The following is a 26216-nucleotide window of genomic DNA, read 5'->3' on the forward strand; positions in this document are numbered from 1 at the left end:
AAAAACATGCAGCGCCATCATCCTCCAAACTCTTCCTGTCTACGTCTTTGTCGTTTCTGCCAGTAGTAACATCCTGTTGACTCATATGATATGAAAAAAGTGTTTTCTCTGCATTTTGTGAAATGCTGTAATTTTGATGTGGCCGAAAAACAATCTAATCCTGCAAAAACTTTATATAAAAAAACAAAATTAGTCTTTTCAGAAGTGACGTGTTTCCATTAAGCAAATTTATTTTCAAAATGTCAAATTGCTCAATTTTGAGGTCAAAAGAAATGCAGCTACTGGGCATCTCCCAGTTGTTCCATTGGGACCAGCTGACTGGATCTGTCTCTGTATTTCAGGGACGATCCCTGTGTCAACATTACATCACCTCGTTTGTCCGTGTCCAGCTGTTTTTAGTCCACACCTCTAACTGTGAGGAACATCCTTTTATTTTTGGGAGGCTCAGTTTGGAGCTTCAGCTGCGTCTCTTCTAATCACCAGAAAGATCTTTCTCAGAATGACTCACTCCGTTCCTTTTGCTCCTCCGGGACCAAACCCACTCGTCGCCTCCGCTGTCTGTTTCAGAACCAGGAAGGCTGAAAAAAACAAGTCAGATAAGATATTAATTAGACCATAGATTAAAAAAAAAAGTACTGGTTCAACTGGCAGATCATTTCATTTATAACATGGGAAAAGTATCCTGTGATATAACTAAAATAATCTGCCAGTAAAATTAGCATTTTATAAAAATCAATATTAAAGAATTATTGACTTATATCATGTTAAGTTACTTGTAAGCGAGTGTTTTCTTATTTTAAGTGTAAAATATTCGCACTGGAAACTAGACTAAAAGTACTTTGTAAGGTTTTGTTTTTGCGGTGAGCTGCTTTACAGCTAGGCTTGTCTCAACAAGCTACAAATCAATTAACTGCATGATAAATTAAAACAAACTCATTAATTTCTATTTGCATAATTTATTGTTGTTCTCTTTTCTCTCTTTCTACCAAAAACTGGATGATGAAACTCTTCGGTCTGGTATTTTGGTCTGAACTCGCCCTTTTTTAAACGACAATTTGGTTTACAGAGACTTTATAGTTCAATTTATTTGTTTTTTGTCTTGTTTTGTTTATTTATTTTGGATATTTAAAATGTTCTAGGTTTAAATGTTCATTATAATTTAAAGTTAATTGACCTTCAAGAAAGTTTTCTTACATTATTTTGATATATTACTTTTATGTTCATTTTTATCAAGTAAATCCTTAAACTTGTCACTCTTCTTCTGGGTTTTTTCAGGGGTTCTGGTAGATTTAAACCGTTTCCTATTGTTGTTGTTAAACGTTAAAACGATTATTCTCATCATTTCAAACCTACGGAAGAAGATTGGGGCCACAAAGAAAACTCCTTCAGAATTCTAATTTTGTCAAAGTCCAAATAAATAACCAAGCATCCCAAAGTGTTTGTCATATGAAAATAATCACATAAATATTTGTTCCTTGCTATGTGATTTGTAAACCTACAGTTGATCCACACCGAAAGCCTGTCCCAAATTTATTTGCTAGATTTCAGTTTTAAAGTTAGATTTTCCTGAATTTGCTTTAACAATTTTTATTCTGAGGAAAAAAGTCAGAATTCTGAGATTTAAGTCAGAATTCTGAGAAAAAATGTGAGTTCTGAATTTAATTTGAACTAAACTGAATTTTCCTTCCACACAAACCGTCTAATGCAGGGAACAAACTATATTTATTCTCTAAATTCTGAGATTAAATTTTGAATTCTGAGAGAAAAAAAAACGTTTCCTACAAGTTAAAGTGAGAATTGAGAAAAAAGTTAAAATTCTCAGTTCAGTTTTACTGAATTTCCTTTCCAACCCTCTGCTGCAGGGAACAAACTATATTTATTCCCTAAATTATTTACAAGTCCGTGTCTCTGCAGACTTGAGGACTTCATATCTGCGCATATTTCATTGTCACAAAAGATAAATGGTGCGACTTGAGGTGCAGAGAAGGGGGGAGACATGCCGGCTGCAACACGGTGTCATAAATCACGGTTGCTTGGCGACCGAGGTCAGCATGACTCCCCGTGTCAGGCGGACCCCGCGGTTCTCACACACCTCTCGTTTGACATACCGTGATTAGTAGTCGGTTTGGAGGTTCATGTTTCGCTAAAAGTGGGCTGGCAGAGTTAATTTGATCTGTCGTTTTCACGCTGTAAATCTGCTCATGTTGTCTTTAAAGAGTTTAGTCGCAGAATAATCTCATTTTGTTGGAGGTGTCGAACTGCTCAAACGTGCTGAGATGATAATTACGCTTAATGATCAATGGTTCATTCACTCCAACTAAAACCAGGTTTTGTAAGAAGAAAAGTGGCTGAAAACCTTGTTTTAACTACCTTGAGTGTAGTTTTAATCAGTCAAATTCTCTGATCACGCTGCTGCAGGTGAGCATTGTTGTTTCGTTTTTCATTCGCTGCATTTCCATTACAAATGAGAGCAAAACTTTAATATGTCCAAAAAACACAATTTTGCAGTTGTGATGTTTCCAATAAATAAGAAACGTGATTAAAATCCCACATGAATAAGTTTGTTCATCCGATAAATCGTTAACATAATCCTCCAACTATTTCCTGTCTTTGTCTTCAGCTGCTGACAATAGAGTTAAGTTGTTGCAATGGCCCAGTCAAAGTCCAGACATCAATCTGATTGGAACCAACTGGAGCTGGCTGATTGGAACCAGTTGGCTGGATCTCGTTAGAACCGACTGGAATTGGTTGGATTCAGTTGGGTCTGGTTGGAACTGATTGGTACCGGTTGGAAGTGGTTGGATTCAGTTGGGACTAGTTAGACCTGGTTGGGACCAGTTGGATCTGGTTGGAACTGATTAGAACCGGCTGGAACTGACTGGATGTAGTTGGAAACGGTTGGATCTGGTTGGAACTGGTTGGAACCGGTTGGAAGAAGTTGGATTCAGTTGGGACTAGTTAGAACTGGTTGGGACCGGTTGGAACTAGTCCTACCAATGACTCAGTTCCACTTCAAGAGAAGTGAGAAGGTGAAAGTCGCTGACCTCTTAGTCATGTGAGAAAGAAAGTACGAGGATTACAAGGAGACGTCTTATTGAAAGCCTATTAAAAGCAGCCCAGCAGGTCTGCTTTGCCTTCCACACATTGTATTCCCTGCATGTTGCTATATCTTTCACCAGTGCCTGATCATGTTAACATGTCATGCAGTACGAGTGTTTAAGGTTATGCAGCAGCCAGTCTGGGCGGTGAAGTTCACTGTGATTGTTGAGGGTATGATCTACTTCCCAAAAGGCTCTGAAACAAAACAGATTGAACTAAGCTGCTGACAGCAGAGAAGACTGGTGTTGAGATCTCATCCCTCACACAGAGGGCATGTTGTAATGTTTGGATGAATTCACACCAGTTCTGTTTAGTTCACTTTAATTGAACTCCAGTTCATTTTCCTGGAAAGTCTGGTTCGTCTGGGGAGGAGTGAACGCATAATCCAGGGCTGTCCAAAGTCGGTCCTCGAGGGCCGGCGTCCTGCATGTTTTAGTTCTCTCCCTAGTGGTAGTAACAACCTCCTCAGCAAGTCAATGTTCTCCTTAGGCCTCTAATCAGCCATCATATGATCCAGGTGTGCTAAACCAGGGAGAAAACTAAAACATGCAGGATGCCGGCCCTCGAGGACCGACTTTGGACACCCCTGGCATAATCGAACCAAAAAAGCAAACTCTGGTCTGCCTACAAAACTCGGTGTTGGTTGAGTTCAAGTGGATTTTGGTGCTGTTCCAATCCATATGTGAACGTCAAGTGGACCAAAGACCGCCCCAGAAGCAGGAAGTGGACAAGAGTGGAGGGCATTCTGGGTAAATACAACCAAAACAAACTTGACAGTCCAGAGCTAGCAGGAGAAAGGACAATGGCTGTCTTTTCCAGCAGTCATTGTACAGTGCATACAGTAGTAAAACCACCACTCCATTTTACTTACAAGGATGTTGTGATCAGTGTCTTCTTCTGAGGTTTTTGTGTTGTTTCCTTCAGTGGTTCTTGGTGCTGCGCCACCACAGGCGAGGAGGGAAACAGATATTTCAATTAGTCTGGATTGTTTGACACAGTACAGAGTTAAAGCAAAGTGCAGCAGCTGAAATTGTAACAAATATTGAAATCTTGGTCCCACAATGAACTGAGTCTGCTGGACTATCAGGTGTGAAAACAGCCTAAGATAATATGAATACTGTTATGGTTCGCTTTGTTCTCCAGGAACTTCACTACCATTAAAATATTACAACAAATACGGAAAATTTTGGTGTGAAAGCAAAGATGAAACTTTCGCTTACTTTCAACTCATCAGTTAGGTTTTAGTCCCTGATGCTTTCAGCTTGCTTCTGCATTACTTCTGACCAGAGACATTTCCTTGCAGGGGACATATTATGCACATTTTTGAACTTCTACTTGGGTCTCAATTGCCTCTAAAAACAGCCCAAGTGCTTAAAAGCAACCTAGCAACCAAAACAGAGCTCCACACTGAAAATACACAAAATCCTACCAATTATTTTTGGTCTAATTTCTACGATAAAACAAAACATAACAGTCTCTTTTCTGCAAGATATTGGAGCTTGATTTAAGTGAATAATTTCTTAATGTTGATGAAAAAGAAATAGTTCTACTGGCAGATTATTTCACTTATGGGAAAAATGTCTGGTTATAAGTGAAATAATCTGCCAGTAGAACTATTTCTTTTTCATCAACATTAAGAAATTATTCACTTAAATCAAGCTCTCATACCTTGCTTAAAAGGTGCTTGTAAATTAGTTTTCTCTTATTTCAGAAGACTAAGATATTTACACTAGAAATTGGGCCAAAAATACTTGATAAGATTTTGTGTTAAGTGACATTTCTTTGCACTTCTTCGTTACCTAGCAACGCCAGTCAAGCCCAGCCTCGTTACCCTAGCAACCCAAACAGAACTCCAGAACGTTTGGTCAGCTGGTTTTACTGCTGTATTCGCTGTACAATGGCTGCTTTTTTGGATTTAAAGTGATAAGACGACCTGAAACAGCTCATTATGAACTAGATCTCATTTTCTGAGAATGATTTTGTGAAAAAAAATGTAATGAACATGTTTTGTATAGACCATTTCAACCTGTTTAAGGAAGCATAGCAGGCCACCTTAAAGGCAGAAAACTGATAGAATCAGGACAATCTGTAAGGTGAAGACCGGCCTCCAGCTGTTGCCTCCGATATAACATCTGTTGGTACAGTTTGTTCCCAGTCAGAAGTCCAGGGCGCAACGGCAGCAGCTCCTGATGGATGGGATCTGGGACCGCTGACAGCTACCCGGTGAGAAGCTGGCTTCCTTCTCACATAGTGACGGCTCACACCCTACAAACAGAAAATGACCCCACTACCCGGCATATGGAGTCGGGATCAGTTTAATCGTTAGCGGCCATTCTTTCTCAGTTAAAAGGACTCCAAAGGGCACCGGGCTGCATGATTTTTCACCCTCGTTTGTCTTTAAGAAATACATAGATTTATCATCTCATTTAATACGACGCAGACGTGTCCCTCCTGCACATGCTCAGTGCGAGTGTGTGCAAACATGCAGGAATGGTTGGGATGTCCTCGGTACTTCAGCCCAGTTCCCAGGAAAAGTATCACGAGTTTCAAGTGACGGGATCGTCCTTTTTTTGGGACGGTTCCATCCTATCCGACAAAAAAAAAAAAAAACGGCTCTTCAGTCTGCCCCTCCTCACTCATCAGAAGCTGATAAAGGTGAGCCTTGGAGTTACCAGGAAGCACTTTGACAAGAGCAGCACGCCCGAAGCCAAACAGAACCATGCCGGTCCCCAAGAAAGCAGGTAAGAATGGAGTCCCACCGGAACCAACCGGTTCCCAATCATCCCCGCTGATTACTATTGTTAGCCAAATTACTCTGCAAAAACACAAAATCATACCAAGGATTTTGGTCTAGTTTATGGTGAAAATATTTTATTACACTTAAAAGAACTCAAAACAAACTCAAACAACTTTTCAGCAAGATATTCTAGCTTATTTTAAGTAAATAATTCTTGAATATTGATAAATCGTTGGCAGATTATTTCACTATTGTTGCTGAAAAGTTATTTGCAAGTTAGTTTTGTCAGGTGTACCGAGATATTTGCACTACAACCTAATCCAAAATACTTGGTTTTTGCAGTGTATTATGCATATTAAGTTTGTTATTGATCAATTTGTTTTGTTCCGTTTGCATTTCTAATTTAATTTTAATGCATAATGCATATTAAATTAAATACTGTCTTTTCATGTGTCTTATTAACATATATTATTTTTAATGCTGTCTGATGTTTTCTCACTTAAAGATGAAATTAGGTTCTTTAGTTCAACACTTTATATAGTACCCATTGTTTTAATGACTTTTTACACTGCAAAAAACATAAATATTTGATATAGTTTGTAGTGCAAATATCTTAGTAAACTTAAAATAAGACAAAACTAACTCAAATAATGTCTCAATATAAGATTTTGTTTGAAGTTTAATAATTCCTTAATATTTATGAATGAAAAGTATTAGTCCCTCTGGCAGATTATTTCACCTTTAACAACCTTGTTCCATGTTTTATCTCCCAGTGGAAATAGTACTTTTGCATTTTTCACTTTTAAAACATACATTAAAAAGTAATAATTTAAGTCCTTTTTTAAATAGGAAAATACACATTTACAAAAATTCCTTCAGTGAAATTTTACCAGGTGAAACTAAAACTGCCAGTTGAGGAGTTTTGGCTAAAATACTAAATACATTTACAGACAAATGTGTTACTTTAAATGCAATATATATGAACTTATATGTTAGAGTTTTGGGTTAATTACTGCTCTGATCAGGCTGTTTTTTCAGCAAACAGCCTCTTTTAGTCTGTATCCTCCAGTTAACAGTTAATCATTTACTAAATTAGTTGATTATTTCTCTTATTGATCCATCACGATTAGTCGTTTCAGCCCTGAAACTAGTAATTGGATAAAAGCCGTTTTGATTTTTGCTCCTTCGTGTTTCTGATTAGTTATTTAAAGTGTCGCCACTGGGCTCAGATGAAAGGTCGCAGCGATGTCTTTGTTTTTCTGACATTAACCGTCCCGGGTTCACACTGATTTACTGCTCGTCACTTTGTTCTATCACCAGTTTTAGTAGGCTGTTTATTTGCAGTTATTGAGTGTCTTCATACCCGCCGGCCCGGCAGTCCAGCTCCGAGCCAAACGGCCGTCGTCACCTCGGACCATGCCAGTGTTTCCCCGACCATTAATCATGTCAACAAAGTGTGTGGCTTTGCTACTGAGAAAGTGGCCGTCTCGGTGTCACATCGCCGTTTTATTCGCCTTCGGAAATCCTGACCTGTTGCAACATGACCACTCGATGCGTCTTTTAGATGCTTTTCTTTGAAGATGTCTTGTTTCTGCGGAAGAGGATCACGGCCACTGGGAAAACAAATTAAAATTCTGACCTTTATCTCAGAACGCTGACTTTTTCTCAGTTGTTTTTCTTTTCTGAATTTTGACTCATCAGAATTCTGACCTTTTTTCCAAAATTGCAACTTTTTCCTCAAAATTCAGACTTTTTTCTCAAAATTCTGTCTTTCCTACATTATGACTTTTTTTCAGAATTTCAACATTTTTCTCAAAATTCTGATTTTTCTCTCAGAATTATGACTTTTTCTTCCTCAGAACCATAATTGTTTTAGCTGATTAACCACCATCACACAAATCTAGTCTTAAAACTCAAATCTACCAAATAAATATGGAACAGACTTTCAGTGGATCAAGTCCAGGTTTACAAATCCAAGAAGGAAAAACAATAATGTGATTATTTCTGTGATTATGCTAACAACATATCTGACATAAAGCTAAGAATATTTGGTTATTTGTTCGGATTTGACAGGATTCTGAGGTTAAAGTCAACATCTTTATGTTTCGTTGGCCCTTTCAGTCCATGCCAGCAGCTGACATAACCCACGCCACCTCCAGCCTCCAGCCCAGTTGTTACTAATCCATCCTCCTGCTGCTGCAGTAATGAAGTGTGAAATGCTGCACAGTAATTCAAGTAACAAAATGCAAAAGCTCATATCGGAGTTATTTATGGCCACTTGATTGAAGCACAAAGTAACACAAAATCCTCCTTAAGTGATTTATGGTGACAGAATTTTGCTTTGTTGATTTATTTTATGAGAAAGTCAGATCAAAGGACGAAATTTCTCCAGAATCCTTCCACATCTTTATTCCATTTTTCCAGCCGGTAAGACTTGACGCCAGATAGAAACAGCGTGGATGAGACCAGATCTGGCCCTCATGTCCCTATCCTCTGATTTTGCTGTCTCAGTGGGACGTTTTGAAACCAATCTGCCCAGACGAGTCGCTCCGTCCCAATGAGACTGGAGTCCTGGAGAGGAAAAGGGCCGCTGGCCCGGCTGTCCAAAACAATTAATTCCCATAAATCATCCAAGGAGGTGTGGCTGACCTTTTAGCAGGACTGTGATGTGACTTCAGACTGTTGATTTGAGACAAAATCTGTCAGAATACGTTCAAAATAAAAACAAGTATTTTTTGTCTAGTTTCTTGTGCAAATATCTTAGTATACTTGAGATAAGGAAAAACTAACTTTTCAGCAAAATAACTTTATTTTATGTAAATAATCCCTTAATATAAGTGGAAAAGTACTGGTTCACCTGGCAGATTATTTCACATATAACATGGAGAAAATGTTGTGAAATAATCTGCCAGTACTTTTTAAAAAAATCAATTTTATGAATTTACTTACACAACTAAGATATTTGGACTAGAATCTAGGCAAAAACACTTGGTAAGATTTGGTGTTTGCAGTGAAGTCACATTCCATGGGCACTGTGCCGTTACCTAGCAACCCCAGCCTAGCTCAGCCCCGTTACCTAGCAACCCAAGCAGTGTTCCATCACGATTGGCCGGCTGGGTTAGCGTTATATAAACTATATCAAAATACAAAGTAGATTCTGTGTTTTTGCGGAGTTCAAAGCTTATATGGTCAAAAGCATTTCAACACTGCAAAAGATTTAGGTGATTAATTCCTTAATGTTGATTTTAATAAAGTACTTGATCCATTGGTAGATTATTTTCCTAATAAAACATTTTCCCATGTTACAAGTGGAGTAATCAACGGAACTAGAGCTTTATGAATATTTAAAAAATGTTTTACTCAAACAAGCTCCTATACCTTGCTGAAAAGTTACTTGTCAGGTGGTTTAGTCTTATTTAAAGTGTACTGACATATTTGCACTGCAGGCTAGACCAAAATAGCCTCAGTGTTGAGAGGTTATAAAGTTAAATGTCTTCCAACACTGCAAAGACACAAAGTCTTACCAAGCACTGTGGTCTTGTTTCTAGTGCAAATATGGTAATGAACTTTAAATAAGACAAAACTAACTTACAAGTAACTTTTCAGCAAGATACAGGAGCTTGTTTTAAGTAAACAATTCCTTAATATTGATTTAAAAAAACCGTAGTAGTTATACTAGTAGATTATTTCACTTATTATAAGTGGAACTGGTAGTTTTCATCAATAACAAGACATTATTGACCTAAATATTTTACATCTTGCAGAAAAGTTGCTTGTAAGTTAGTTTTGTCTTATTTTAAGCATATTACGGAATTTGCAGTGGAAACCAGATCAAAAATACTTGGTAAGGTTTCATGTTTTTACAGTGTAGAAATGGTTATTAAAACTATAGGAGATGTCATCTAAAATCTTGAGCTGTGGAAACAAATTGCAGCTAGAAGTGAGGAAACATCGGACAGATATAAATATAAAAACACTTTAACAATAAGACACATGGTTTTGTGTTTTTGCAGTGTTCAGACACTGAATTGTACCAAACTTTATCCCTTTTAAAGAGCCGGTTCCTTTAAATATCCTCATGCCTCCCTGCCACGTGTCCTTCATGTCTCTATTGCTGCGATGTCAGGCCATCCATCATGGAGTCAGTTTATCCCAGCTGGTGCTTCCTGCTGTTCCATGGACCATCCTGGATATTTTCAGTCTTCCAGCTCGCCACCGGCTTGACGTCTCACTCCTGATCCGTCTGCGGCGTTCACTCTTTTCTCTCTTTCTTCTTCATTGTCTCATTTAATGAACAGAGGGCGTGGTTAAATAAGACTGACGCGGTCATCTGTGTTTGGCTCGCCCGTTTTCTGACACGCCACCGTCGACCTTTGCCTCTTCTAATGTTGAACATTTGGAACATGGTGTCTCCGTATGTTCTGTTAATGCGATGGTTTTATGTATCAAGTGGTTTCTTATTTAAAAAGTTTGCAAACATCTCGGATAAACAAGAACACATGTCAGACAGAGACGTTCACAGATAGAGACAAGATGCCATTTTTCCTCTGGTTAGAGCTGGAAAAGAGGTCACAACATAAGCATTTTATCATCAGTCAAGATTGATAATTAGTCATCAGTTTTTTTGTTTTAATTATCTAAACTTCTGCCAAACTGGTGGCATGACTTTCCTGTTTTGTCCAGAGTTTTTTCTACACGCTGATGTTTTGTATTTCTAAGCAGTTGTGAGGAATGGTTGGGAAACCTTAAACTGCTGCTGTGCCAGTTACTCAGCAGACTGTTGCTAGGTAACCAAAGAGTGAGTGAGTTGCTAGGTAACCGAAGAGTGAGTTGATCCCACTGTGACTGTACGATCTGCATGTGCAGATAGAAATACCTCCAGGGAGGGTATTTTTGTCATTGTTGTGATAGTGTAAGATTTAAAGACAATAACAATAAATAAAGATAAAAGTAGTTTAACTGCATTTGCTGGACTGCTACTGAAAAATAAACGTATGAGCCGGTGCGCAGTAATCAGTAATCAAATGTGAGAGAAGAGAGAATAAATTTGTTTTTCTCATGAACAGTGTTGTAAAGTCAGATAACACATTTAGTTAATATCATAAAAGATGTGATTATTATAAAAATTAGTCTTTTTTGTCCCGGATGAATCCACTAGAGGGCGCACTGGTGGTAGACACTAGCTAACAGTCCCACCAGTTTTCTACTTAAATTATGTTCATTTTTATAACACTATCTAGAAAGTAGGCCTTTTTATACCAAGGAGTATTTTAATTCATATAAATAAATGTGTTACACTTGAACACAATGAAGCATGAGAGCATATGTGCTCAAAGTGACTGCAATATAATCCTGCTTTGTTTTGAAATGTCTAGGGAAAAAAGGAAACAGCGCTGCAGAAGGTAAATCACCAAATTATGTTTGTTTTGATTCAACCATCCTGGTAAATGCTAACAAACATGTCTTTGTCTCACTCTAGAAAAGCTGCCACCGTATGAGCCAAATATCCCCGAACCAACTACCAGAGCTGACTTCATGAAATGTAAGGCTTTCTAAAGCTTTTAAATGTCCATTATCTATACCCACGCTGCAAAAACACAAAATCTCAGAAAGTATTGTTGGCCTAGTTCCTAGTGCAAATATCTTAGTACACTTGAAATAAGACAAAAGTAACTTAAGACAGTTTTTAAAAAATCCCAACCACATAAAAAGAAAAACCCCAAATAAATGTCAAAAACCCCTCTACTGTTAACTGAGCCATTACCTAGCAACCCCAGCCGAGTCTAGTTCATCACCTAGCAACCCCAGCCGAGTCTAGTCCATCACCTAGCAACCCCAGCTGAGTCTAGTCCATCACCCAGCAGCCCCCGCTGAGTCTTGTCCATCACCTAGCAACCCAAGCCAAGTCTAGTCCATCACCTAGCAACCCCAGCCGAGTCTAGTCCATCACCTAGCAACCCAAGCTGAGTCTAGTCCATCACCTAGCAACCCCAGTCGAGTCTAGTCCATCACCTAGCAACCCCAGTCGAGTCTAGTCCATCACCTAGCAACCCCAGTCGAGTCTAGTCCATCACCTAGCAACCCCAGTCGAGTCTAGTCCATCACCCAGCAGCCCCAGTCGAGTCTAGTCCATCACCTAGCAGCCCCAGTCGAGTCTAGTCCATCACCTAGCAACCCCAGTCGAGTCTAGTCCATCACCTAGCAACCCCAGTCGAGTCTAGTCCATCACCTAGCAACCCCAGTCGAGTCTAGTCCATCACCTAGCAAACCAAGCAGAGTTGCTAGGTATCTTGTCCAGCTTGTCTGCTGGAAAAGCAAGTGTTTTGTTGTTGACTTACCATATGGGAACCACTTGCAGAATTCTTGTTGGTTGTGTCAGCTTTAAGAACCTCCATGGTTTTAGTCACATTTTCACATTTAAGTTCTTCTTCTACCTCCTCAGACTGGTTCCCCGTCTCTCTGGATGACAAAACAGCACAGAAGCTTCTGTGGATTTCTGAGGGCAGCAGCAAAGTGGCTCGCACCTCCGACGCAGTCTGCCCTTATCCCAACAGGCCTGAAAGATACCAGGACTCACCACAGGTAGGAGGCCTGGAACTCAAAGGTCGCAACATGGCGACACTCATTAACATGGTTTACGAAAGGCCATAATCAAACACCACTTCTATTTTGTTTAGTTTAGAGTTGCAGGCGCTACATGTAACATTGGTTTTAGATGCACTTTTCATGTGTGTCTTGTGAAATAAACACGTTTCCAAGACATCTAATATGTTGATGTGAGGAGCGGTCATGTTGGAATAAGTGAGGTTAGTCAAGTTGCTCCCATTTTCCCAGCAGGAAATCAGACTTTGGAGGGAAGTTTCAGTTGATTTTTTCGACTGGGAAGTTGACAGAGCTCTGAAAAAATCCAGAGCTCTGAAAAAAGGGAGTGAATTTCAGTGAAAAATTAAAAGATTTGGAGATTAATCTAAATATTTCCTAGAAAAAACTTGGAATTTTCTGAGTTTCAAAAGTTGAAAATATCTGACTTTTAATTTAAAGCTTAAAATGTAAGTTTTTTTTATATTTTGGAGCTTTTCTAGTAACTTTTGAATGCTGGAAATGTTAACTTTTTTCTAGAAAATTTCTGAGATCAACCTGAAGATTTAAATTTTTTTTAGTTTCTGAAAGTCAAAAATGTTAAACTTTTGAAACTCAGAAATTTCCTAGTTTTTTTTAGAACAATTATTAGTTTTTTGTTTAGCAAAGTTTTTGCTTTTCAAACTGAGAAAATTTAAAGTTTTTTTTCTATAAATTTTTTGACTTTTGAAACTCAGAACTATCAAAGTTTTTTTCCAGAAAATGTTTCTAGAAAAGCTTCATCTAAAAGTTTCTGAGTTTTTTTGGCGTAAATTTTCTCTAGCTTTTTCTTCCCATCTGTAACGCTGTCGTAGAGCACAGCGCTGTGGGTTTCACGAATGTCTCCTGTTGCAGGTGCTGTGTAAGGAGGGCTTGATGGGCATCCGAGGCTACTGGGAGGTGGACTACGACGGCTGGGTGGTGGTCGGCGTGGTGGCGGAGAGTGCGCCCCGTAAAGGCCAGGAGGTGCCCTGCGGTCTCGGGGAGAACAAAGGCTCCTTGGGGGTCGGCTGGTCCGGTTCCTGCTACCAGGTCTGGCACAACGGTGAGAACATCGACGTCCAGCTGCCGCCGTCCCGCACCATGGGCGTCTACGTCGACCTGCCGGCCGGCGTCATCTCCTTCCTGTCGGTGGAGGGAGACTCCGAGAAGGAGGTGCGGCTGATCCACAAGTACAAAGCCAAATTCGAAGAGAGAATTTTCCCCGGGTTTTGGATAGGAACAAATTCCTTCTGTCTTATCCGGAAAAAAGATCAGTGACACTTGAAAGGGATTTGTATGGAAGCCCATTCATGCCATGAATGACAAAACTAAAGCCCGCAGTAAGTCATAATTTTTGATATACTGGAGCAAACCAACAAAATTATGACATTAAAACTCAAAATTATGACTTTTATTCTCATAATTATGACTTTAAAACTCTAAATGATTACTTTTTTCTCATAATTTTCAATGAAACTCATAATTATGACTAAACCCCAAAATAACTGTTTTCATATAACCTTTATTCACAAAATTATGTCTTTTGTTCTCATGATTATGATTTAAAAACTTGTAAAATTAGGAGTTTTAACTTGTAGAAATTTAACTTGTAAAATTATGAACTTTAAAGTCGTCATTTTACATGACTTTTTATTTTTGTTTTCATGATTATAAAACTCTAAACTTTGTCTCCCTGTCTGGGTTTTACTTTTTGGTTCATGGCAGAAATGAGCTTCTGTATATTGTGGGAATGGGGCAGCAGTAGTTTTACCAGGAAGTGTTCATTTAAGTGTGATTGGAGAAAAAAACGAGCTTTGAAGTACAACTGAAGACATGTTGGCAGTTTTTTTTTCTCTGAATGCATAAAAACACCTTCAGACTTTCATTTGTTTTTGTTAATTTAAGTTAGGCAAGATAAAGTTGGGTGTTTTTATTACTTTGATCCTGTTTAGTTGTCCTCAATGTAGTCAATAAAGTATTCTTCTTCACTATGCCAGTATGAAGTCGACACTCAACTGACTTTTTTTGTGTATTGGAATGAGGGCAAACATGCAACTTTAACGATGACAAGAAAACAAAGACCATCACTAATATTTGGGTAAAAGTTCCTCAGTAAGTTGCCTTTCACCGACATATTTCCTAAAGAAATCAACACACTTCTGGTATATTTCCTACCAATCATTCAGACAGATTTTGGTACCTAAAGCTGTGTTTTGGGTGAAATGTTTGCTCAATAGCTGATTTTGTTTGTCATCTTCTGATTTAATTTATGAATATGTGCAATTCAATGCCCACCAATAGAATAGAATTGATATTTAATTGGAAAAATTAACTGCAATGCATTAATGAATCAATAATTACCTACAGATTGCCGAGCGGGAAATTGGAAAGGTAGGCCCAGATACCACGGTCCTAGCAAGTACTAGCTAATAACAGTGCTAGCGAGTGTTAGCTAATAACAGTGCTAGCGAGTGTTAGCTAATAACAGTGCTAGCGAGTGTTAGCTAACACGCTATCCGTAACCAGAAAAAGAAAAAAACTACCTTTCAAACCAGCGCTGCCTTCTTTCCGCTCACTTTGAGTCCTCTGCATTTCAACCACCGTTTTAGTTTCCTCACACTTTGCTTCTGTATCAACGAATATTGAAAAGAAGCTCCCTGGACATCCTCATCTTCCAATGTTCAGATGTCGCCGTTCTGTTTGTGCCGTTCGGGTAACAATGACGTCATTTGTAAGGAGCGCCTTTAGGGGCGCTGTAGGTATAATAGTGGTACATTTCTGCCAAAAATCTCAAAAAAAATTTTGAGGGTAAAAATGTGAACATTTCTGACTTTCAAAAGTCAAATGTTTTCAACTTTTTTTAATAAAAACTTTCCAACTTTAATGATGACAATCTAAAAAATTTTACTGTTGAAACTTTCCTTGTTTTTATCTTTTGGCAGAAATTGTTTTTTCTGAGATGGCCATCATGTGCCTTTTTATTGGTAGACTACCCAAGTGATGAATAACTGATCAAATTTGATTTAAAAATGTACAAATTCTAGCATTTTAAAGACTAACATTTTGAAAACTACAAATTTAATTTTTTCATAAAACCTTTTAAACCAATACTTGCATGTTGGTGCATGTTAGAACAGGCTAAAGAACTTCCTGCAAACAGGAAGAACAGAATATAATGTTTACTGTATATTCACATGTCCCTCTGTAACATAATGTGTTTCTGGTGTGTTTTTTCTTCGTCATGAGAAGTTACTCGCAGTGGGTAACTAGAAATTTGACTCAAATGAGAGTAGCAATTCTTCCAAAATATTAAAAAGTGAAGCAAACCTAAGCTATTCCTAAAAACATATTTTTCCAAAAAGTTACTGAAATTAATCTATTTGCTAACTATGTTTGGCTACAAGTGAAAAATCATAAGTAACACAAATAAAGGCTTGAGAACATCAGTCTGGGTGTAATTAGTGATACTTATATTAATATATTCATGCCTGAGTAAACTTCAGACACTTCATTGATTTTTCTTTCTTTTGCTGCGTTACCGCCCTCTAGTGGCCATTAAAAAATAACACCCAGAGCCGTTTATTCTTGGTGTTGCTCCTTTATTTGAAACATAAAAGGATTTAACGGAACATTTATGTTTGAAATATCCGAGATGTTAACTTTTTAGCACATCTCTCATCCTTTCTCTCGCAAACAAAGTCACTTTCCCTTCCATTCAGGCATTTTAACAACACATCCAGAGCAAATGGGGAAAAAGAAAAAAATCATTACCATCCCCCTGGAACATGAAGTCGATTTACAATCATCCCATCAATCAGTCATTCATTGGTGAAATAAAAAAATAGGCATGTAATGAGAAGGTGCTGGTGTCCTCTGCTCACATTTACAAAAAAAGCGACAAGCTTCGTGTTAAAATCCGTTTTGTTTTTTACTCTGTTACATAAACCGATGACGGTGAGCCAGTTGGTCTCCGTATTTGGAAACAAATTAACCAAACTTTTTTCAATTTATTACAACGTACACTTCCCATTTCTTCAAAGCAGACATGTTGAAATTAGGAGTAAAACTTTAATTTGAGGTGAAATTAAAGTTTATGAATTGCATAAGCCTGGACTTTAAGATCATTGTGAGAGAAATGTTAGAACAGACCTGATTTTTTAAACGTTTATTAGGCAGCAAACCTTAAAGCTGCACGTTTGGCTGCATTCTTCTTCTTCCAGATCTTGCAAAAACATTCCAGATTGCACCCTGATTGTACCGACATTAGAAAACCGATCTAAAATTTAAGTTTCTGCAGAATAAGAAGTAGCTCTTCCACCTTTTGTAGATCATTTGAATCAACCAGGGTTGAAAAATACTGACAAAACCACCAAAATACTCGCTTAGTGTTCAGAAACCCATCATAGCACGTGGCTAAAGCTTAGCAGTTACCTAATGTGTTAGCACGCATATGAACGCAAAAGCAGCATCTTCTAATTTCTGAGTGAAGTTTTAGTGTTGGAGGCAAAATTCACCTGATCTTCACCACTAACTGATCCGTCTGAGGTAAATCTAAGAGACGAAGCATCACTTTGGATTATTACACGGCAAATCTGGGAGTCAGAAAGTGATGATGTGGACAATCCTGAGTAGGGCTGGGCGGTAAATACTAAAAATAAAACATTTTGTTGCTTTTTTTCCAAAATAAGTGGATTTTATTTGACTGATTCCTTCTGAGTTGTATGATGAATTATCAGGGCCAGGCTACGAGAATTTCTGCTTAATTATGAGAATAAAATCATAATATTAGCAGAATAAAAACTCAATTTTACCAGAACGACGTTTTAAAATAACAAGAAAAAGTCGTTTTATTAAGAAAAAAGCTTTTAGGGTTAAGATGTAATGTGAGTAACTCGGTTAGTGTGATTCTTATTTCCAAATAGTCGTTTGCGTCGTTTAAAAGTCCCAATACTGATAATTTAAATGATGTGTTAAAAATGATTTACACATCTGCTCAGCATTCCTCATTTTAATTTTGTTACTTTTTGTGTCACAATTTTCATAAAATTGCTATTTTATTCGACTCTATTCTTAAATATTATGACTATATTCTCATAATTTAAAAGAAAAATATAAATCGAATCCTAGCCTGGGTCTAAAACACAAGATGGCGGTCTAGTGTGTGCTGACATCACTCGTAACTATGGAAACCCAACGAACGCAATGGCGGGGAAAAAAAAGAAAAATTCAGATCGATTTATCGCCCAGCCCTGATCCCGAAGTGATAAGAAGTCGAACACAAGCAGGACTTCGCCTCTGAAACATTTTTTATGTTTCCATGAAGATTTCCCACCTGTTGCTACTTAAACCAACACGTGTCTGTTGACTATCAAAGATCTCTGACATCACCGGTAATCTGACCAATCAGCTCCTCCTGTCTGAGCCGCTCGGTCCGGTCCGAACTAACGCGGCGATGCTCGGTCCGGTCCGAACTAATGCGGCGATGCTCGGTCCGGTCCGAACGCGGTGATGCTCGGTCCGGTCCGAACGCTGCGCCGCTCGGTCCGGTCCGAACTAACGCGGCGATGCTCGGTCCGGTCCGAACGCGGCGCCGCTTGGTCCGGTCCGAACTAATGCGGCGATGCTCGGTCCGGTCCGAACTAATGCGGCGATGCTCGGTCAGGTCCGAACGCGGCGCCGCTCGGTCCGAATGCGTGAGACGTCGTTGGGGATAAATAGTGTTGAAGATGCCATTAGTGTTCGTAACATTTCTTCACGACCCTGTAAAGCAGTTAATTTTTTTAGTGACTGAAACGATAAACAGATTCGAGCTTTGACACTGATTCACACATTCCAGGCTTTTCTTGTTCTCCTCTCCGCCATGTTTTTTCCGCTCGCCGGCCGTCTCTCAGTGTTTGAGCGAGAAGTCGCCCGTGTTGAGGCGCGGCCGCGGCAGCGCGCCGAACATCTCCGTCCCGTCGGTGGCGCCGGGGACCAGCAGAGCCTTCATGCTGGCGGCGATGTGCTCCAGGTCGGCGCAGCCCGCCTGAAACACGCGATTAATCAATTAATTCAGTAACTGATTAATCAGTAACTGGAGTCTACACTCAAAAAAAGAACAAGTTAGAGCAGCCATTAAGATTCTATTTAAAAAATGCTCAGTTGTTGCACATTCAGCGACAAAATGTTAATTTTATTAATGAAAAAAAAAGGAATGTAATTGTTTATTTGGATTTTTATGCATTTCTCAGGCTAAAATAAGAAATAGGCAAAATGTGCCAATTTTCTTATCGTAAAAATAACAAAATGATTAATTACTTAATTGGATTAATCATGTTTAATCAATTATCGAAATAATAGTCAACAAATTCAGCAATCGATTAATCATTACTGAGTATACGGACTCAAATATGTATTATATTTTGATTTTACATCAATTAATTAATCAATTAATCATCAAAAATAATGAAACCATTAATCAGATTGATTACTGAAATTATCGTCAACTAATTCAAATTTTAAAATGTATAGAATGTTAATTTTTTTTGTTAAAAAAGGAATTATTTGCATTTATAATTTATTTCCAATATTGCAAAAAACAGGCTGACATGCAAAAATATGTAGAACTTTCCGATATTTTTAATATGATTAATGGGCTAATCTGCAAAATAATGAAACAATTAACTGATTAATCGATTGTTGAAATAATCAAACTATTTTAGTAGTCGATTAATCATTACTGGAGCATACACACTCAAAAAAAGGTCATTTGCTGAAAGAACAACATTCTCAGAGCAGGAATCAAATCATAACTGAAGACATTTAAGTTTGTTTATTTTAACTATTGACGCTACAGATGATCAATCGTTCAGGAAATCTAAGTTGTTGCAAATGAGGCAAAAAAAATGTTTATTTCAAAAAGGAACTGAATTGTTTATGTGCATTCTTATATATTCTAATATTGCATAAAAAATAAAAAAATATGCAGAATGTGCTAAATTTTTACCCAATTAATCATCAAAATAATCAAATGACTAATTAATTAACCAGATTAAGCAATTACAGTCGCTAAGCAGAGTATAGAGACTCAAAACAATTTAATATTCAGAGCAATTAAATTGTTTATTTGGTTTTAATGAAAATTCTGCAGAATGTGCCATTTTTTAAAAACAAATTGATAAGAAATAATCCGCAGAAGCATCAACAGAAAGGAGCTTCGTGTTTCTGTTACCACATGTGGGTTGACCTTTTGAACTTTACGGTCACATGAGCAGCAGCAGTGGATGCTTGCAGCTGAATAGTGTCTTTGTCTTTAGAGGCATCGCCTTTAAAAACATTATTCTGCTACAGCTAAAGAAAACAGAAGATTTAACAGTGAGAGCGTCATTATATATCCAGGGTGTTCAAAGTAGGGCCTGCGGGCCGTTTACAGCCCATGGACTGATTTTATGTGGCCCCCAATGACAAAAATTAATTTTAATTTTTTGGAGAATAATCGCTGCCAGCGAAACAAAAGTTACGACAGAAAACACTGAGTCATAACTCTGCTCAGACTTTTGCTTTATTTCTCCTTCCTGGGGAAAAACCAGATCGTTAAGAAACATCAGAACTTGTTATGGTTGCACTTTTCCTCTCATTTTGGAGGGATTTTAGTTTGTTTTAGAGTGTAATCGCTGTTGCAGCTGCACAACACTGAGCTCTCTCATTTATTCCTCCTCTGCAAAACTATGAAGTCGTTAGAAACATTAAAAACTTACATTTGCACCACATTTTTCCTCAGATTTTCAGTTATTTTAGAGCCTTACTGCTTCTAAACAGAAGCTACAACTTCAAAACATCGGGTCATAACGCCAGTCAGACTTCTTCTTTATTCCTCCACCGCAACGAGTCAAGTGTGATCTGCACTGCGTCCATGAAATAAATTAAAATGTGTCACTTTTCCGCAAAATTAAATTGATTTTGAGTCTAAGCTCTTCAACAGATCGACTGAAGTCTGTGTCCATCAAAATGTAAATAAAATTAAATTAGATTTATACATAAATACCCAAGTAAAAGTAAAAAGTATTTGGTAAAAAGTCTACTGAAGTACTGAGTAACTGATCAAATGATCAATCATTAAATATTTAAAAAGTACATCATCAGACGGACCAAAATACAAAGTTAAGAGGAAATTTTGATATTTTAAGGACCAAATTACAATAATTCTTATAGCAACAATAAAATCAGGCAAAAGAAAAAATTTTCCAAATCAGAATCTTTCAATAAAAAACAAATTAAACTTTAACATAAACTGCAGGTGTGAGTCTGTGTCTGGTGAGTTTTTGGTTAAAACATGTTTGTTTTTATTCAGTCGGTAGAAAATCCAGAAATTTTACTCAAGTGAAAGTAAAAAGTACAGCGTAGTAGAAATTCTCCTAAAAGTACGTTTTGTTTTTTTTTTTCCATAAAGTTACTTAAGTAAATGTAACTAGTTTCTGTTCTACTCTAGTTTTATCCAAGTAATAAATCAGAGACGTAACTTCATTAATTTAGCCTCGTTGTGTTTAGCAGCGTATTATTGTGATTTTATCCAGAGAGCAGCTCTGGTTCATAAAAGCCTAAAGTTGAAAATGTTAAACCAGTTAAAAGTTTAAAAAGTTTTCTGCCGGCTCACCCGCTCTCCACTGTTGCTGTCTCCCGGAGCGGCTCTGCTGCTCTTGCAGCCCCACACGGGGACGGAAACGGGCAGCGAGCGCGCCAGCGCCGTGGGGTGGGCGTGGCGCGACGAGAAGGCGTGCTGCCCCACGGCCAGGCCGCGCGGCGGCGGCGGGGCGTCCTCGCTCAGCGAGCCTGGCGCAGACAGGACAAAGAAGCAACGCTTGAGCCAAACTCGTACGTGATGAAGAAGAGCTGGGCGATGAGTCTCTTACCGTCGGTGCTTTCCTCCTCTCCATCAGACTCAAAGAACGGCTCACAGTCACGAGAAATAGAGTCCTCGTCCATGGAGAAAACGCCTAAAAACCGATTACAAATTTTAAAAAATTAGAGAAGCAACCAACAAAAACATATTTAGGGTAAACTATATAAAAAGTATCCAATAAAATTCTGACTTTTTAATATTTCACGTTCAGTTTTTCTACCCTTTTAAAATCGTTTTGTTAAACGGTTCTACAGACTTTCTTTCAAACTATTCCTTTATACTTTTGTTCCTTTTTCACTCACTGAAAAAGGAGTTTAGAGTTTAGAGACACAAGAGCTGCGTTTCCATTACAAATGTGTGCAAAACTTTGTCAACATCAAAGTGTAATTAGGACATTTTAAGGCCTTAATTTTAGATAAGTGAATAAAACTTTTCAAATTACCCTGTTTTGCCTTTTTTCCCCCCAACACACTTTATCCTTCCACTCAACTTTCCATGAATATGTTTGGGTGGAGTTCTATGTCCTCCCAGATTCTTCAACATTAAGTTTTTCATGGCTTAACCTGCTGGTCACAATAACTAGTTACATTTAGTCAATTACATTTACTTGAAATGTAAAAAAAAAAGTATTATACTACGCAACTCTAGTTTGTACGCTGCACATTTTACTTTTACTTGAGTAACTTTATTTTGAGGTTTCTCTACTTTGAGTAAAGTTTCTGTATTTTCTAGCCACTGAATGAAAAACAAACATGTTTTAACTAAAATTCACCAGACAGACACACCTGCAGCTTATCATAAAGTTTCATAAGTTTTTTATTTAAAGAAACTAATTTGGAAGAAAAACTTTTCACCTGATTTTTTTTTTTTTTACACAAATTATTGTCATTTTCAGTTTTAAAATACCAAAATTTCCACTTAACTTTATAGTTTGGTCCGTCTGATGATGTAATTTTTAAATATTAAGTCATTGATGATTTGATCAGTTACTCAGTACTAGAGGAAACTTTTTACTAAATACTTTTTCGCTCTAACCTGAATAACATTTTCGGCTCCTCTGCTCCTGGCAGAGTGAAGCTCTGCACGCTTTAATCATAACCTCGAGTTTAATATTCAAATCTACTGAGGAAGTAACATTTTAGTTTTCTTTAATTCCTCCTGAAATAAAGAAGATTTCCTTTCTCACAGGACTGAACTAAAACAATCTGCTCACCTGCACTTTCATTCCCGTATGGTCGTCTCTCATCCATGTCTTCCTCCTCTTCCTCCGCCTCTTCTCCTTCCTCCTCCAGGTCCACGATGCCGGCTCTCTGTCTCCCTCGCTCCACCTCTGTGGCGCTCCGCTCCCGCTCCTGGTTGCCGTTCTGCCCGCCGCCCTGCTGGCTGGAGCCGTCAGGGCTGTAGATGGACGGATAGCTCTGGGAGAACAGTCTGTTGTTGGGGCTGACTCCGCCCACTACGCCGTCGCCTGTGAAGCTCTGCAGAGATTCAAACATGTTTTAAACGGGAACTTTGGATAAAAATGTGGAACATCTTCCTATTTACTAGGGATGCAAGTTGTCGATTAATTACTTTTCTCTTGTATCAAGAGGGACCAGTATCTTTCCATAACACAAAGAGGCTGCATTTTATTTTCATAATATGCTGAATTAAAAATAAATCGGCTGTATTAAAAACTGACTGAATAAACAGAAAATTGTTATTTTCTCACATTAATACACTTAAGACATATTTATAAAATAAAACAGGAACCTCTTAAGTTGCTGAATAGAAAAATAAAAGAATAAAACATGAAAACCGTTTATGGTTTTTCTACATATAAGAGTTTTTATTTCGTTCCTTTAAGCGCTTTAACTCACTCAAAGTCAATCTTGCATATTGGCGCCATGTTTTTTTCCCATCATCTTACTATTTTTCTGCGTTAACCCCCGTAACTTTGACAACAAATCTTTGTTGTTCATGATGAGAGAAATAAATATATTATGGAGCTTTTGAAAGAATAATTAGCTACGGAGGGGAACAGATTACTTCAGATGGTTGAAATATTTCGTTCTCCCTCATAAATTTGGTAAATAAAGAGCAAATGTTCTCAAATTCTCAAGATACGTCGCTAATGTCGAACCGGCTAACTGTTATTGCATCAAAGTGTAACTACATCAAAAGGCTTCTGAAACCCTGGGTAGCAACAACACGCTTGTGAAACTAAAAATAAATAAGTTAATAAAAATCTGATGTGAGAGAAGTAAGCTAGCGAAACATTGCATAAAGGACATTTTTCATCCCAAACCAGACTTTGTTTGGGACGTTCTGGAATATTGCCGCCATCTTTGTTTATGTATCAACGTATTATCTGCTTAAAGATAACCAGCGCTGCCCTCTGCTGGATGGGGGTCAAACTACAACACTAAAAGACGTCACTAGTTAATAGACTGGAACTAATTTTAAACTAATAAACCATTAACCAATATTAATTTGTCAGTCAGTTATTTACTTGAACCCCTACAACTTACCCCTCTGTATCCGGTGTCAGAGGTCAAATCAACCAGCAGCTTGCCTCCTTGCTCTCCTGCGCTTTGCCGCGTGTGCTTCTGGGCCGTCAGCATGGACGTGGCGTGCAGCACGCCGATGTCGTCCACGTAGCGGCGCGCCGACTCGGCCAGGAAGCCCTGACCCCACACGCTGTAGGAGAACTCGCATTCCTTCGGAAAGCCGGTGCCGCTTTCTCGTTTCTTCCCGACTTCACCTTCACCAGCCGTCAACCGGAACTTCTTGCAGGCCGTGAGGATGGCCAGGTCGCAGCCGGACTTTTGGCAATAGGCTTCCGCAGCAGAGAGTAGGGCCAACCAGCTCTCTTTGTGGTTGTCTGGGATCTCCGGCTCAGAGGAGTGGGTTACAGAGGCCATAATGGTGATTTTAGAGAATGGCCTGACAAAATAACTAACACTGAAAAACAACGAGGAACTTTGGATTTTAAACTAATTAGAAACAATCTGACGTGCCAAACTGAATAAAATACTGAGTTTGGTTGCTGACTGATTTTACTTAAAGCTTCTTTGCTGGTGTTTCTGCTTGGCTGAAGGTAAAAATGTGAACTAATCAGGTATGGAGGCACACGGTGACTTAAAGATATGGTAGCTGGGAGGTGGTGAGAGCCAAGGGAGAGATGGAGATGATGCCTGGGAAAAAGAGAGAGAGAAAATATTCAGACACAAGTTTCACCCATTAATTTTGGAATTATTACGATTTATTTAAACTCTGGCTAAAATGATTAATCAGATTAATTGTGATTAATCGATCATTCAAATAACTGGCAACAAATTTAGCAAACAATTAATCATGAACTGGAGTTTAGAGGCTTCATAAAAGGCAATTTTCTGAAAGAACAACATATTCAGAGTACTTAAGTCAGAACTGTACAAAAAGAACCTGAATTTTGCATTTAAGATTAAATAATAATAAAAAAAACACTTTAGCAATGTCCAACACAAAACTCAAGTGGCATTATTCAAGCTTCATCCGGTTCAAATTGTGTGAAAAAAAAAATCTATTGTCTCTTTCTGTCAAATTATTAATGCCTTATTAAAAAAATAATTCAACAGATCAGCCCTTCACTGTAGTAATGTATCAAGCAGAAAGGATTTAGCTTTTCACATTTTGATGCTAGGAGGATTCTCTCTTTTAGCTGTAGATTCATTCTTTGCTAGACAGAAGGCCAGGCTTTCGGAATAATGATTACTTTAGTAATTGATTATTTTGACAATTAACTGAACAAAAGCTGACACATTCTTCATTAAACTACTTAAGGATTTTTTTATACAATATTAGAAATACATTAAAAGATGTAAATAGGGAAATAATCAAATTCCTTCTTCAATAAGAAAATAAATGTTTTATAGCATAAAATGCAATAAAAGAGTACTTCTCTAGCATATTCGAACAGGTGAAGCAAAGCAATGCCATTTGAGGAGTTTTGGCCAAAACATTTACAGAGAGTGTTTTGATATTAAATACATAATGCACATATTTTGTACAGCTTTGCATTATTTACTGCTCTGAATATGTTTTTTCCAACATCAGGTCCGTTTTTTGCATCTCCAATTAATTGATTAGTAAATTAGTTGACAATTACTTCAATAATCGATTAATCTCGATTAGTACGCCCAAATCCAAGAAGACATGGACAAATCATGTCAACAACAGTGGTGTAATATTCAGCCACATTAAAGTCATAAGCTAGTTATGTATTTGAGCCCTTATTTACTATTTTTGGGATACGAGGAGTAGAGACTCAAGTTTAAGCTTTTTGATCGTTTAAGTTGTGATGTAGAAACCATTCAGTGTTTGCTTCTCTGTTGTGCAAACTATAACTATGGATCGGAACTCAGATATGTACAGTTAAACCTGCAGACACCAGTGTGTTGCTGTAACTGCTGCAGCGTCCTCCACCTTCACTTAGCAATGCTAACTGTAGCTCCTGCTAGCAGAGCCTCCGCTCCGTATGAATCCTTCCCACGGACAACGTTAACTCCGGTAAAACTGCACGCTTTGCGCTTATCATTGCGGCTGCGACCGCTGCTGCAGCAGCTGTTGTTGTTTATCTTGTTATTCAGTCCAATGTTGTGTGCAGCCAGCCTCCTGCTGCTGATGAATCCGCATCTCTCCTCCTTTTTCAGGCTTTAAGAGCAGACCTGACTCGGCAGTAATGAGGTGGAAAGTAGGAGGAACACATCCACTTGCCTGTTCAGTTTCTTTCTTCGCCGCTGTCAGGTGTTAACCGAGTTTAATGAATGTTTTTACCCCACGCTTTCTGCCCTTCTCCCACGGTTTCTCTCCCTCAGCTAGCCTCGACACCAGCGGAGGAAAGCTAGGAGCCGGTGATGCTACAATATCCGGTTATCGATT

The 26216-nt window shown here is 38.3% G+C and overlaps 2 protein-coding genes and 1 long non-coding RNA gene across 4 annotated transcripts; 1 reads left to right on the forward strand and 2 right to left on the reverse strand.

Moving 5' to 3' along the window:
• Positions 1-205: 205 nt before the first annotated feature.
• Positions 206-15404, reverse strand: LOC106921179 (uncharacterized). 2 transcript variants are annotated; one of them, XR_015763927.1, is made up of 4 exons: positions 14980-15404; positions 12175-12295; positions 3971-4035; positions 206-578 (listed from the first exon to the last, which is right to left on the reverse strand). It is a non-coding gene; the product is annotated as an uncharacterized LOC106921179 (long non-coding RNA). The 2 variants fall into 2 exon arrangements; XR_001418945.2 differs by lacking the exons at positions 206-578; positions 3971-4035 and adding an exon at positions 9799-10393 and having other exon boundaries at positions 14980-15396.
• LOC106921178 (tripartite motif-containing protein 16) lies at positions 5312-14446 on the forward strand. The gene is made up of 5 exons (XM_014992680.2): positions 5312-5840; positions 11212-11238; positions 11316-11378; positions 12279-12418; positions 13310-14446. Exons 1-5 carry the CDS (start codon positions 5819-5821, stop codon positions 13712-13714), a joined length of 657 nt encoding a protein of 218 aa, XP_014848166.2. The 5' UTR covers positions 5312-5818; the 3' UTR covers positions 13715-14446.
• Positions 15405-16014: 610 nt separating the features above from the next.
• akt1s1 (AKT1 substrate 1 (proline-rich)) lies at positions 16015-26182 on the reverse strand. The gene is made up of 6 exons (XM_088007769.1): positions 26052-26182; positions 23825-24490; positions 22528-22792; positions 21325-21408; positions 21069-21244; positions 16015-18461 (listed from the first exon to the last, which is right to left on the reverse strand). The coding sequence occupies exons 2-6, from the start codon at positions 24215-24217 to the stop codon at positions 18324-18326; spliced, it is 1056 nt and encodes a 351-aa protein (XP_087863895.1). The 5' UTR covers positions 24218-24490; positions 26052-26182; the 3' UTR covers positions 16015-18323.
• Positions 26183-26216: the final 34 nt, after the last annotated feature.

Source organism: Poecilia mexicana, unplaced genomic scaffold (genome assembly GCF_051168715.1).
Source record: "Poecilia mexicana isolate PSO_F unplaced genomic scaffold, ASM5116871v1 scaffold_8, whole genome shotgun sequence".
Lineage (NCBI taxonomy): Eukaryota > Metazoa > Chordata > Actinopteri > Cyprinodontiformes > Poeciliidae > Poecilia > Poecilia mexicana.